At 50.6% G+C, this 14876-nt stretch overlaps 1 protein-coding gene across 3 annotated transcripts in view; it reads right to left on the bottom strand.

Moving 5' to 3' along the window:
* Positions 1-13731, bottom strand: part of LANCL1 (LanC like glutathione S-transferase 1) — an 83585-nt gene extending 69854 nt beyond the window's left edge. Inside the window, exons 1-3 of one of the 3 annotated variants that reach the window (XM_075318952.1) lie at positions 13649-13731; positions 8009-8099; positions 5826-5943 (exon numbers count right to left, since the gene is read on the bottom strand). In XM_075318952.1, the coding sequence (XP_075175067.1) occupies positions 5826-5943; positions 8009-8099; positions 13649-13653 (214 nt within the window). In that variant the 5' untranslated portion in view covers positions 13654-13731. The other 2 variants (XM_075318953.1, XM_075318951.1) reach the window with 2 other exon arrangements.
* Positions 13732-14876: the final 1145 nt, after the last annotated feature.

Raw genomic sequence — 14876 nt, 5'->3', positions numbered from 1 at the left:
ACCATCTGACCCAGCACCTGCATCAGGTGCCTGATGGAATAACGGCGGGGTCTCAGCAGAGAGCGCACCACTAACTGGAGGGACTGCTGTTTGATCAATGGCAACTTCACAAGTGCCGGCAGAGTCTCGAACTGCATCCCTAGGTACGTGAGCCCCTGGGTCGGAGTCAGAGTTGATTTCGGAAGATTGACCAGCCACCCGAATTGGGCTAGAGTGGCGAGAGTGAGCGAGACACTCCGCTGACAGTCCGCGCTGGATGAAGCCTTGACTAGAAGGTCGTCCAGGTAAGGAATCACTGCCAACCCCTGGAGGTGCAGAACCGCAATCACTGCTGCCATGACCTTGGTAAATACCCGAGGGGCCGTGGCTAACCCGAAGGGGAGAGCCACGAATTGGAAATGTTCCTCTCCGATTGCAAAACGTAGCCAACGCTGGTGTGAAACTGCAATTGGCACATGCAGATAGGCATCTCTGATGTCGATGGATGCCAGGAAATCCCCTTGGGTCATTGAGGCAATGACTGATCGCAGAGATTCCATGCGAAAATGCCGCACCTGAACATGCTTGTTGAGAAGCTTGAGATCCAGGATGGGCCGGAAGGAACCGTCCTTTTTGGGGACTAGGAAGAGATTTGAGTAGAAACCTCTGAACCGTTCCCGGGCGGGAACCGGTACAATTACTCCGTTGGCCTGCAAGGATGCCACGGCCTGAGCGAAGGCGGCGGCCTTGGAGCAGGGGGGAGTTGACAGAAAAAATCTGTTTGGCGGGCTGGAAGAGAATTCTATCCTGTAGCCGTGGGAGATGACATCCCGCACCGACTGATCGGAGACGTGTTGAAACCAAGCGTCGCCAAAGTGGGAGAGCCTGCCACCGACTAAGGATGTTGCTGGCGCGGACAGATAGTCAAGAGGAGGCTGCCTTAGTGGCAGCAGCTCCTGCGGTCTTCTGTGGACGCGCCTTTGTGCGCCAGTTGGATTTTTGGTCCTTGGCTGAGTTAGTGGACGAGGCCGAGGGCTTAGAGGACGACCAGTTGGAGGAACGAAAGAAACGAAACCTCGACTGATTCCTGCCCTGGACAGGTTTCCTGGTTTTGGTTTGTGGCATGGAAGTACTCTTCCCGCCAGTAGCTTCCTTAATAATTTCATCCAGTTGTTCACCGAACAGCCTGGACCCAGCAAAAGGGAGTCCAGCAAGGTACTTCTTTGAAGAAGCATCTGCCTTCCACTCTCGAAGCCACAAGATCCTGCGGATAGCGAGGGAATTAGCCGAAGCCACCGCAGTGCGGTGAGAAGCCTCCAGCATGGCAGACATGGCATAGGATGAAAAAGCTTAAGCTTGGGAAGGTAAGGCAACCATTTCGGGCATAGATTCCCTGGCGAGGGAATGCATCTCCTCTAGAGAAGCAGAGATGGCTTTGAGAGCCCACACTGCTGCAAAAGATGGGGAGAACGAGGTCCCTGCTGCCTCATATACAGATTTGGCCAGAAGGTCAACCTGGCGGTCAGTGGAATCCTTAAGAGAGGTGCCATCAGCCACTGATACAACAGTCCGGGCTGAGAGTCTAGACACCGGGGGGGGTCTACCTTTGGTGAATGAGCCCACTCCTTGACCACCTCAGGTGGAAAAGGAAAACGGTCATCAGAACCACGCTTTGGGAAGAGTTTGTCAGGACAGGCCCTAGGCTTGGTCACAGCGGCCTGAAAACTGGAGTGGTTAAAGAACACACTCTTTGTCGTCTTAGGCAAGGTAAACTGGTGCTTTTCTGCCAGAGAGGGTTGCTCCTCTGATACTGGCGGATTGAGGTCCAGTACCGAATTAATGAATTAATGGACGCAATCAAATCACTAACATCTGAGTCACCTTCGGACAGATCAATGGGGCACATGGAGGTAGCCTCCGAGCCCCCCGTAAAGGCATCCTCCCCGTCCGGCGAGTCAGCTTCAGAAGCAGAGCCGCGAGACGAGAAAGGGGAGGGAGCCCTACGTCTCCTCTTAGGAGGACGGGGTCTGGGACCAGATGAAGAATCCTCTGTGAGCTCCGCTGAGCGAGCCCTAGCAGCAGAGGCGCCCTGAGAAGGGGGCTGATGCATGTTCAGCAAAGTCCGGGACAGCTGTCCCATGGAGTCGGCAACAGACTGGGAGATTTACCTAGAGAAGGATTCTACCCAAGCCGGGGGTTCAGCCACCGGAGCCGGAGCAGCCGGAGGGACCACTGTGGGTGCGATTCCAGGCTGAGGCATTGTCAGGTTAGAGCAGGCATCACAATGTGGATATGTGCTCGGTTCAGGCAGCACGAGCTTACATGCAGTGCATACTGAGTACAGCCTTGCAGCCTTGCTCCTCGTGTGAGACATGCTGCTGGAGTGGGGGCTCTGAGCCAGAATTACCCCCAGAGAGTATATAAGAAGGTCCACAACCGGAGGTTGTGGCTTACCAGACCGTTTGTGTGCCCTCCAGATCCCACAGCCCGGACCCCCAAGCAGCTTAGCAGGGATGCTGCAGCCAGCGCTGATCGCAGAGAAAAACGCTGATAAAATGGCGCCGGAGAGGGGGCGGGACCTGCTCTGAGAGCAGGATCTGGAGGGCCAAGGAGACTTACAGGGGAGGGGACATGTACTCAGAGAGGAGTGTCCCTCCCCTGTGCCGAACGGCCGCTGGGCGGAGCCGCACTGTCCCTCTGCATGATTGACATGCGAGGGCAGTGAAATCGAAAGTAGGCCTCCGGCGAAGCCGGGGCCTAAATTTGAGCGATACGGCCGACGCGCAGGCACCATCGGTGCGGTTCTCAGGCGACAGCCAGAGAACCGGCCGGAAATGTCAGAAAAGTTACACAGCACACTCTCCCACCATAATAAAGTACAGGGACCCCCAGAATATAAACATCTCAGGTACTTAGCTTGCTGAGACGCAGGGTTCCAAGTCCCTGGGGATGAGTGCTCCGTCCAGCAGGATCCTGAAGGGCTGCGGATGGAGACCGGTCTCCTGCAAAGCATGGAGAACCGTGCTGGCTCCCACTTCAAGCCAGAGCCCGAGGGATGGTGAAGGAGCGCGGCATGTAAGGCTCCAGCCTTGGAATCAACATTAACAACACCGCCGACACAGTGGGGTGAGAAGGGACATGCCGGGAGTCCAGGCTTGGACCCGCTTTTCTTCAAACTCTTTCCAAAAATGAAAAATCAGATGAGAATGCATGTGTGGATGTATGCCTCCTGAACACAAAGCAATGAACTGGCTAGATCTCGTTCTCCAGGGGGTGTATAGGCTCAGAGGGAGGAGCTACACTTTTTAGTGTAGTACTTTGTGTGTCCTCCGGAGGCAGAAGCTATACACCCAATGTCTGGGTCTCCCATAGGAACGATAAAGAAAGGACAATTTATATACAGCCGTCATGTGCTGTATGTAGGGTGGTTTCAACTCCTGAGCCCGCTCCACCCATGCGGATGCCAACGCAGAAACAGTTACCGTATTTTCTGGCGTTTAAGACGACTTTTTAACCCCTGAAAATCTTCTCAAAAGTCGTGAGTCACCTTATACGCCGGGTGTCATCATTTTACACACAATAAAAGATTCTCACCTCTCCTCTGTGCACGTGGTGCCTCCAGATGTTTCTTGCAGACCACAAGCACACAGACTCCTCCATGATAGCATCCATGTACGGAGCGACCACTGCAGGATGTCGTCATGGCTTTACTACAATTGAATGCTTTACGGCGCCACAAAGCATTCAACTGCAGTAAAGCGCTGACTGTAGCGGCGGCCCTGTGTATTGGACGCGCTTTACTGCAGTTGAATGCTTTGTGGCGCCGTAAAGTATTCAACTGTAGTAAAGCCATGACTACATCCTGCAGCGGCCGCTCCATTCATGCCATCACGGAGGAGTCTGTGTGCGGACTGCAAGAAGCAGCTGGAGGCAGTGTGGGCATGGAGGAGAGCTGAGAATATCTTTCAGGCCTCCTTCACATGTCCGTGTCATCGGTAAGTGTTTGGTCCGTTTTTTCTTGTGCCGGAGACATGGGCACACGTAGACCCATTAAAATCAATGGGTATGCACTCACGTCCGTGTTTTGCCATGGACTGTGTGGAGCATGCGTGTGCCCGTGTGCTCTACACGTACACATGTCCATTTTTCCCCGGCATCACGGGTGGCACATGGACCGCACGGATGTGATCCATGTGACACACACTGTAGAAAACACACGTGTCTGAAATAAAAAAAGAATTTCTATACTCACCTGTCTCCAGCACTGCTGTCTCGGCCGCTGCTGGCACTTGCTTCCGACCCCGCTCATTATGCTCATTGCATATTCACTCCACTGTGGGCCGGAAGCAGCAGCAGTGAGTCGGCAGGACCGGAGACCGAAGATCAGAACCACGGACAGCAATGCCAGGGACAGGTGAGCAGAAAGCTCCTGTTCTCTGTGTGTTATAACAGATAGCACACAGAGAACACATGTGTTCCATAAACACGGCACACGGAGGGCCATACGCACCTTTAGGCTGGGGCCACACGGGGACTACTGCGACCCACTTGCATGACACTCGGCTCGTGCTGGCAGTACAGCAGAGCAGAGTGTCATGCGTGTGTCCTTGCTACTGAGGTCCGTTCGTGCGAGCAGACCTCAGCTGCGGGGGGCGGGCCGGCACTCAGGAGGGGAGGGAGGGATTTCTCTCCCTCTCACCTGCATAGCCGGCTATTGCCATTCTCGCACTGCACTAGCGGTACACCGATGTACCGCGAGTGCAGTGCGATTTTTCTCTCGCCCCATTCACTTGAATGGGTGCGAGAGAAAGAGTCTCACATTACAATCGCAGCATGCTGCGATTGTTTTCTCGGTCCGAATAGGGCTGAGAAAATAATCGCTCATGTGTGCTGACACAGGCTACAATTGGTCCGAGGGGAATGCGATGTTTTATCGCACTCCACTCGCACTGTTTTTCTCGCCGTGTGGCTTAGGCCTTAACTCGTCCGTGAGAAACGTGCATGATTCTCACGGACGTGTGAAAGAGGCCTTATTGTGTGTAAACAACTTCATGATAGGGGACAGAAGGGAACCAGCAAGAGGGCATTATTAAACGAAGGGGACATTAATGCATGGGACATTAAGGACAAGGTACATTACTATACAATGGGGACATTACAGCAGGGGGCATTATTAAATAATGGGTTCAATACTGCATGGGACATTACAGCAGGGGATATAACTAAACAATGGGCACATTATTCGGGTCAGCTTACATTTGAGTATATAAGATATATCCCAAACTATATTTTAACTGGAAAAGTTGGGGGTCGTCTTATAAGCCTAGTCGTCTTATACGCCGGAAAATACAGTATGTCTGTATGCGGGAATCTTGAGGCATAAACAATTGGATTCAATTGCTTCGACTACTATAGAGGTAAAGGAATTTATCCAATAAAAGCCACTACATCAGCGATCCACACCAGAGATTATGAATAAAGGAGCGTGGAAGCTTTATATGACCACTGCTCCATTTAGGCTTCTCTTGGGTTTGTGCAAGGAACAGGAGCACAGCGCTTGGGACCCCACCAGGGAGACTCCCAGAAATCATACAATTATCACCTATCCTGGGCATAGAAGACGCGACTGTTCTTCGTGGAATAACCTCCAGAATTGCTGATAATAACCTGAATCAATTGCAACAGTCATTAAAGAAAATCGTTGTAGAACTAAATAATACAACATGAAATAGTAATTTAGAATTTGTACAGCAAAAGAAAAAAACCATTAATAAGGAATTTAGTCACAGCTTTTTTTCCATATATATAAAAAAAAATAAATTAAAAAAAAATGTATTTTTTTTTACCAGACCAGCCGGTGTATACGGTGAAGTCGCCACGATCTGCAGATTTTAGGCCAGCTTCCATAAACTGTAGCAGCTCTTTGATTTTATTATTCAAACGATCAATAAAAACAGGACTCAGCTAAGAGAAAAAAAATAAAATCATTTTGTAGGTACAACAATATTTAGAAGTGGGGATGGGGGAGAAGAGTGATAAACACATTCGTTTGGCAAGTGGGAATACATGAAGACCTGATTATTTTTTGCTTTTGAAACATCTAAGGTAAGTTTACAAGCCCAACACTGTGTTCTTAATTAACATTGTGATCAGAATCTATAGGGTCAGGTATGGTTTTCTAAAAGGCTCTGGAGAAAAGAAAAAAAAAAAAAAAGTATGAAGGTGGGGAGCATAGGTAGACGGTAGAGTGGTCCGGAACCGCTCTAGTTGAGCGGCATGCCTCTTCCTATGTACACCCATTAGAGAGATTTGTAGAGCAGTGCACAGAGAAGGATTCAGACTAGTGTTCTCTCACCCTATAATCCAGGGATCTCAAACACAGGGCCGCATGCAGCCCCTCAGGCTGCTTCTTGTGGCTCACAGGCACGTAACCCCCCCCCGCCCCACCCCCCCGCGACGATTGCAGCCGGGGTCGTCCCTGCTCACCGTAAAAAGGAGGGAGGAGGAGAGAAAAAGGAGGGAGGGAGGGAGGAGGAGAGAAAAAGGAGGGAGGGAGGGAGGGAGGAGGAGAGAAAAAGGAGAGAAAAAGGAGGGAGGGAGGAGGAGAGAAAAAGGAGAGAAAAAGGAGGGAGGGAGGAGGAGAGAAAAAAGGAGGGAGGGAGGGAGGGAGGGAGGGAGGAGGAGAGAAAAAAGGAGGGAGGGAGGGAGGGAGGAGGAGAGAAAAAAGGAGGGAGGGAGGGAGGGAGGAGGAGAGAAAAAAGGAGGGAGGGAGGGAGGGAGGAGGAGAGAAAAAAGGAGGGAGGGAGGGAGGGAGGAGGAGAGAAAAAAGGAGGGAGGGAGGGAGGGAGGAGGAGAGAAAAAAGGAGGGAGGGAGGGAGGGAGGAGGAGAGAAAAAAGGAGGGAGGGAGGGAGGAGGAGAGAAAAAAGGAGGGAGGGAGGGAGGGAGGAGGAGAGAAAAAGGAGGGAGGGAGGGAGGGAGGAGGAGAGAAAAAGGAGGGAGGGAGGGAGGGAGGAGGAGAGAAAAAGGAGGGAGGGAGGGAGGAGGAGAGAAAAAGGAGGGAGGAGGAGAGAAAAAGGAGGGAGGAGAAGAGAAAAAGGAGGGAGGAGGAGAGAAAAAGGAGGGAGGAGGAGAGAAAAAGGAGGGAGGAGGAGAGAAAAAGGAGGGAGGAGGAGAGAAAAAGGAGGGAGGAGGAGAGAAAAAGGAGGGAGGAGGAGAGAAAAAGGAGGAGGAGAGAAAAAGGAGGAGGAGAGAAAAAGGAGGAGAGAAAGAGGAGAGAAAGAAAGAGAGTTTGTGTGTGTGTTTAGAATGGAGCACAATAGGGGACCAGGATGGGACATTGCTACTAAAGGACCTCCATGGGCACATTAGTAAAATAAAGCTGGGGCACATTTCTACATGATGGGGACAAAGACGGGCACAAGGATGGCACACATTACTACAGGTTGTGGACAAGGATTGGAACACAACTTCAAAAAGGGGAACATGCTGGCCAAAATTACTATATGGTGCTAACTATAAAACTAAATATATATTACTTTACAAGAAAGGGATAAAATATATAAAAAAAAAAAATAAAGTATCAAAAGTTTTTTTATATAATATATTTAAACAAAAAAGTGCACGTTTGTTAGAATAAACAAGCAAAAAAAGTGATCCAAAAAAGGTGTAGAGAAAAAAACAAAACACGAATACAAATGTAATTTTGTCGTGCAGAGAATGCAGTCCCTCAAAATTCTTTTTCCTATGTGCGGCCCATATACCCAGCCTAGTTTGACAACACTGCTATAATTCTAAACCTAAAATCTGGAGCACAACTACTGTCTTTAAATATGCCAAATTTAATAAGCCATACCCCCTTTCCTAGGCACTTCATTAACGTGTCTGGTAAGGTGCGCACAATGTCTAGGACTCTGAATAAATCCATCACATGAACTCTTACTCAATTTTGACACTGAATTATGGCATGTTTTACTTTGTATTAATTGTTTCTAGATGTTTCCAACATAAAAAAAACCTCCTCCTCCTCACCTGTCCAGCTGAATTGAAGGGTGTTGAAGGGTCTTTACTGTAATCTTGATATAAAAAAGGATTTGGAAAGCTTCTGACATCCATGGTATAACTAAGGAAAAAAAGAGGATATTGTGCTTACTTTACCTTCCCCATGTCGCTATCAGATTACAAGTTTACCTAAGTTCACATCAAAGTAAAAGTTCCATGGGTTTGGGGAAAAAAAATAAAATGATTTTATATTGACTATCCTAGCTGTGACACTTGAATTTTTGGCAGAATGGTCATCCCACCGAGACACTGAGATCCACCAACAATCCAGAGAATCAAGGAGAGCTGTGTCCAACTATTCTGACCCTATACATGAAATAGTGAAGAAAAATATGATCCCAGCTTTAAATCACAAGAAAGGCGAATTTCAGAATCCATAAACGAGTACCTATCCACTGTATGAATCCCACCAAGTGCCAGAACCGGGGGCTGCCATACTCCTCCCCACTCCATTCTAGATCTATGACAATGATAAAGAAAGCCGCCTGCATCATTGCTGTACATTTGTGCCAAAAGAGAACTAAAGAAAAACCAATAGGGATCCCAGTGTTGGGAGCCGCTCCGATCTACAGACCCCCACGCACATTCTAAAGTCAACTGACAGCAGTTATCTGGCAGATAGTCTAATGCGAGTATGGGGTACTCCCGACTACCATGAAAACATTTTGTTGGTTTAGAACGCATACCTGGGGCCTCGCAGGCCTGCTAGGTTACTTGCTTTCTATTGTAGATTTTTATGGTTCCGCGTTCTAGGGTTAATGATCGGGCAATCTGAATCCTAAATCCCAATTCTTCTGACCTTCCTGAGATAAGACTGCCAGAGATATTTAGGTAGCGGCTTGCTCTGCTCTCCCCTTTGATAACACCCGAATGAGCGCTTGTCAACAGCCATCTCGTGTCTATGAGCGTCTGAAAGGGAACCAATCGCCAGGATTTTTGTATATAACCTAAAGCCCGTGCTATACTGGCACTAACAGGCTGATTCTATACATACCTTTAGTGGTCAGCTCGAATACATAGGTTTTAAAATCCAAGAAAGTAAAGTTTATAAAATCATCAGCTTCTTGAGTGACAGCAGCTGAGGATCAGATAATATCTGGGGGGAATATTCATAGTTATCCCCTCCCCCTTCACTTTTTCACTAGCAGGACCTGTGTGAGGTCATACCCATGTGACAAGGGGCGGGGCCTCAGCCAACAGAAAATGTTGCTTCCTGGTATCAGCTTTGTTGGCTGAGGCCCCGCCCCTTCTGGTCACGAGTATGACCTCACAGGTCTTGCTAGTGAAAATTTAAATTGATGGTATAATACTTAGTTATCCCCTCTCCCTGTTGGTATAATAGTTATGCTAATTCTATCGATTTAAATTTTCACTAGGAGGACCTGTGTGAGGTCATATCCAGCGCCATTTTATTGAAGACCTGCAGACCACCCGGAGAATCACACTACACACATGTTGCTCATTGCAATCATGGCGGAGGCAATGAATTTAAGAAAGTAGGTTAGTCACTGAATACCATATCAGCGACTTGTAGAAGAAACAGAAGAGGCAGGTGGAGAAGAAGACGACCCCATCTTTCCCCTACCCGCCCCGATTCACAAGCGGTGCACGGATGAAGTTGCCAGGAAAACTTTAGAGGAAGATTATTCAGCAACCAAAGATGGGATTCCCTCACTGCAGGTATCTGTTTAATAAGCGTCACAGCGCCATCATGGCCATGACTTTACTGTATTGTGCTACATCCGCTGACATGGTCTCTTTAAGCTCAATAAACTGCAAGGTAAAATGACTTGCAGGGTATATGCTCAGGATTTGAGGTTGTTTTTAACCACTTCATATTTTCAAAAATGTCCAGTGGTTTAAAGGGAACCTGTCACCAGTTTTTCGGCCTATAAGCTGCGGCCACCACCAGCGGGCTCTTATATACAGCAATCTAACATGCTGTATATAAGAGCCCAGGCCGGGAGTATAACATAAATAACAAACACTTTATAATACTCACCTAACGGTTGCGCTGCAGTGGATTCTAGTCAGATGGGTGTCTCCGTTGTCGTCGCCGCCTCTTTTGGCCATCTTTGTCGTCCTTCTGTAGCCACGTTGCATGACGCGTCCTACGTCATCCACACTCGCCAGCATTCAGGTCCTGAGGAGGCGCACTTTGATCTGCCCTGAGCAGGGCAGATCAAAGCATTGTAGTGCACCTGCACAGGACCGGCGAGTGTGTATGACGTAGGATGCATAATGAACACAAGCTTCAGAAGGAGGACAAAGATGGCAGAAAGAGGAGGTGCCAACACCGGCCAATGGAGACGCCCATCTGACTAGAATCCACCGCAGCGACCCTTTAGGCGAGTATTATAGTGATTTTTACGTTCTACACAGCAGCCTGGACTCTTATATACAGCACTCTAACATGCTGTATATAAGAGCCCACTGGTGGCAGCTTATAGACCGAAAAATTAGTGACAGGTTCAGTTTAAAGAAGTGACCTGAGCATTCTGCAGGCGGTATATAAAATATAAGGGAAAATAGCGTACCAGTGGACATAACTAATATAAAACATCTGAAAAATTACTCAAGAAAAACAAAAATACACAATGTTTCCTTGAGTGTTCTTCCTGAAAACTTGGTAGGTAAACACATACAAAAGTAAAAAACATGATGTGCACTTAGCCCAACAATTATGACCTATTTGGTGGAGATGAAAGTCTGTAAGTTTATAAGAATTTGCTCGTGAATTTGGCCAAAGGCCTCACACTTCAGCCCTCTGTCAGAGTGATGCTGGCGAGCTTCATGCCGTGTACCAATGAATCGTCATGTCACCTCGAGAACCCTATGGTTAAAGCATCAACCCTGCGGTCTACTATGCCCAGCGCACACATCCAGTGACTAAGAGTAAACGGCGCATGTCAGACTAGCACAAGTCATAAAGAACGCTCTCCTGACTCAGGGGGCGATAATGGGCACAATCCAGGAGGAAAAAACGACAAGTAAATGGACGGCCACGTTCACACACAAGTACTTCCCATCCGTTTCTTGTCCAGTTTAAAAGCAGCGGAAGGTAGAGACAGGGGAATAGGTCCTCTAAACTGGATCAACAAGACAACTCTACAGACCCCAGAGCAGTCCGCAGGTTCTGTAATGCAGTCTTGGGGGCCATCATGTCTGCTCATTACATTATTGCAGCAGAACACAAGAGTAAGACAAGAGTAACAACTCTCTGGGGCTCATTCACACAGGACCAAAAATCTGCAGCAAATAATAGACCTGGCGCAGAGGATAAGTGTACAGAACCCTGATCCGGAGAATAAACGGCCTGTGGACAGAACGGGTTCTGACACTGTGGAGATCGCCTCATGCCTGAGCAGGATTAACGTCTTGGCGGTAGCTGCACATCTGAGCAGTAGATGCACGCACTCCTGAGCGATAAGCGTGCATCTACTGCTCAGATGTGAGTCTAAGCGCTAGACCCACCTGAGCGTTATCTGCACCTCTGAGCAGTGGACGTACCAAAGACTGAGCGCTAGACGCACCTCTGAGCTGTAGGCGCACGCCTGAGCGCTAGACGCACCTCTGAGCTGTAGGCGCACGCCTGAGCGCTAGACGCACCTCTGAGCTGTAGGCGCACGCCTGAGCGCTAGACGCACCTCTGAGCAGTAGGCGCACGCCTGAGCGCTAGACGCACCTCTGAGCTGTAGGCGCACGCCTGAGCGCTAGACGCACCTCTGAGCTGTAGGCGCACGCCTGAGCGCTAGACGCACCTCTGAGCTGTAGGCGCACGCCTGAGCGCTAGACGCACCTCTGAGCTGTAGGCGCACGCCTGAGCGCTAGACGCACCTCTGAGCTGTAGGCGCACGCCTGAGCGCTAGACGCACCTCTGAGCTGTAGGCGCACGCCTGAGCGCTAGACGCACCTCTGAGCAGTAGGCGCACGCCTGAGCGCTAGACGCACGCCTGAGCGCTAGACGCACCTCTGAGCTGTAGGCGCACGCCTGAGCGCTAGACACACCTCTGAGCTGTAGGCGCACGCCTGAGCGCTAGATGCACCTCTGAGCTGTAGGCGCACGCCTGAGCGCTAGATGCACCTCTGAGCAGTAGGCGCACGCCTGATCGCTAGACGCACCTCTGAGCTGTAGGCGCACGCCTGAGAGCTAGACGCACGCCTGAGCGCTAGACGCACCTCTGAGCTGTAGGCGCACGCCTGAGCGCTAGACACACCTCTGAGCTGTAGGCGCACGCCTGAGCGCTAGATGCACCTCTGAGCAGTAGGCGTACGCCTGAGCGCTAGACGCACCTCTGAGCAGTAGGCGTACGCCTGAGCGCTAGACGCACCTCTGAGCAGTAGGCGTACGCCTGAGCGCTAGACGCACCTCTGAGCAGTAGGCGTACGCCTGAGCGCTAGACGCACCTCTGAGCAGTAGGCGTACGCCTGAGCCACGTGGGCTTGAGCGCTAAATGCACATCTGAACAGTAAAAGCATGCCTGAGTGCTGGAACCATGCCTGAGCGCTAGATACACATCTGAGCAAGTAGATGTACACCTGAGCGCTAGGCACACAGCCTAATGGTAGCCGCACATCTGAGTGACGGACACACGGCTGGCTGCTAGATGCACGAACGAGAGCTAAACACACAAGCGCTAGGCGCATGCACATCTGAGCAGTAGACGCACGACTGAGCAGTGGACACAAGCATGCGCACTAGACCCACCACCTCAGCAGTAGCCACACATCTGAGCAGTGGACGCATAGCTTAGCGCTAGACGCATGCATGAGAGCTAAACTGACGCACAAACGCTAGACGCAAGCTTATCTGAGCAGTTGACGCACGCACGAGCGCTACATGCACATTAGAGCGCAACATGCACATTAGAGCGCGACATGCACATTAGAGCGCGACATGCACATTAGAGCGCGACATGCACATTAGAGCGCGACATGCACATTAGAGCGCGACATGCACATTAGAGCGCGACATGCACATTAGAGCGCGACATGCACATTAGAGCGCGACATGCACATTAGAGCGCGACATGCACATTAGAGCGCGACATGCACATTAGAGCGCGACATGCACATTAGAGCGCGACATGCACATTAGAGCGCGACATGCACATTAGAGCGCGACATGCACATTAGAGCGCGACATGCACATTAGAGCGCGACATGCACATTAGAGCGCGACATGCACATTAGAGCGCGACATGCACATTAGAGCGCTACATGCCCATTAGAGCGCTACATGCCCATTAGAGCGCTACATGCACATTAGAGCGCTACATGCACATTAGAGCGCTACATGCACATTAGAGCGCTAGCCACACGCCTGAGCGCCTCAGAGACCCAGCCATAACTGCATTGGCTGCAGAAGTTCCAATACGTGTGTCATGTGCTGCAGATTCCCGTCTGTGGCCCCAGTGGGGTCAGGTTACCGTGTTCTGCTCCATCTCATATGTATTATGGATACACACACGTCCACACTCCTCCCCGAACCCTCCGGCGCCCATGGCTCTGTATGACCATGCAGGAAGCACAGGCCTGCTCTCCGGAGTAGATGCGCCCCGGGTGCGCGCACAGCGGCCGCCCAGGCCCCGGCCGGAGCACAGCGTATACCTCATAGCGGAGACGGGCGACGAGAGAGGACAACAGGAAGCACAACGTGCGCAGCGTTATCCGGAGCGGGCCACGCCCCTATGACGTAACGGCGGCCGTGACTCCGCCCACCTCCGCTCGCGCCTGCTGGAGCTCGGTGCAGCAGACATGCCAGACAGTGAGGCGACGGTACCGGTCATTACAGTCCGCACACACAGCCAGTGCCGCGGTCGGTTCTGTGCTCAGTCTGGTCTCCCGGTCGCAGGGCCTCGGGTGCTTTATTTGCCGCACCACAGACCTCATTTTAGGCTTTGTTCATCCCAAATAACGGGCAATAGAGAGTCACTGGACCTCATTGTTGCCAGTTAGGTCTTATGGAAATAGAAATTTGGCCTAAGGTAAAGTGTGTGAGAACTCATTCAGTTCTCATCCATGTGGCGGCCATATGTATGTACCAACAGGTGAGGCTGTGATGGCCCAGTACAGGATAATAATGGAGCCGGGCCATAACCTGGGCGCTGCTCTGTGCTCTGCCCGGGACGCCCGGGGCTCGGAACACAACAGAGCGCGCTGAAATACTGTGAGACCAAACTCTGAGCGGCCTGATTGTACATTGGTCAGTGAGGAGTCCGCGTGTTATGCCCGCACGGGTCTGATCCAGCTCCTAGGCCTCATTCATACGTCAGTATTTTCCATCAGTGTTTGGCTGCCAAAGCCAGGATGGAAACGCTAAAGACTAGTGATGAGCGAGCACTACCATGATCAGGTGCTCGGTATTAGTGACTAGTGATGAGCGAGCACTACCATGATCAGGTGCTCGGTATTAGTGACTAGTGATGAGCGAGCACTACCATGATCAGGTGCTCGGTATTAGTGACTAGTGATGAGCGAGCACTACCATGATCAGGTGCTCGGTATTAGTGACTAGTGATGAGCGAGCACTACCATGATCAGGTGCTCGGTAATAGTGACTAGTGATGAGCGAGCACTACCATGATCAGGTGCTCGGTAATAGTGACTAGTGATGAGCGAGCACTACCATGATCAGGTGCTCGGTAATAGTGACTAGTGATGAGCGAGCACTACCATGATCAGGTGCTCGGTAATAGTGACTAGTGATGAGCGAGCACTACCATGATCAGGTGCTCGGTATTAGTGACTAGTGATGAGCGAGCACTACCATGATCAGGTGCTCGGTAATCGTGACTAGTGATGAGCGAGCACTACCATGCTCGGGTGCGCGTAACTA

The sequence above is a fragment of the Anomaloglossus baeobatrachus genome, chromosome 7 (assembly GCF_048569485.1).
Source record: "Anomaloglossus baeobatrachus isolate aAnoBae1 chromosome 7, aAnoBae1.hap1, whole genome shotgun sequence".
Taxonomy (NCBI): Eukaryota; Metazoa; Chordata; class Amphibia; order Anura; family Aromobatidae; genus Anomaloglossus; species Anomaloglossus baeobatrachus.
The sequence above is the reverse complement of the archived record's forward strand: the minus strand, read 5'-3'. Positions and strand labels throughout refer to the sequence as shown.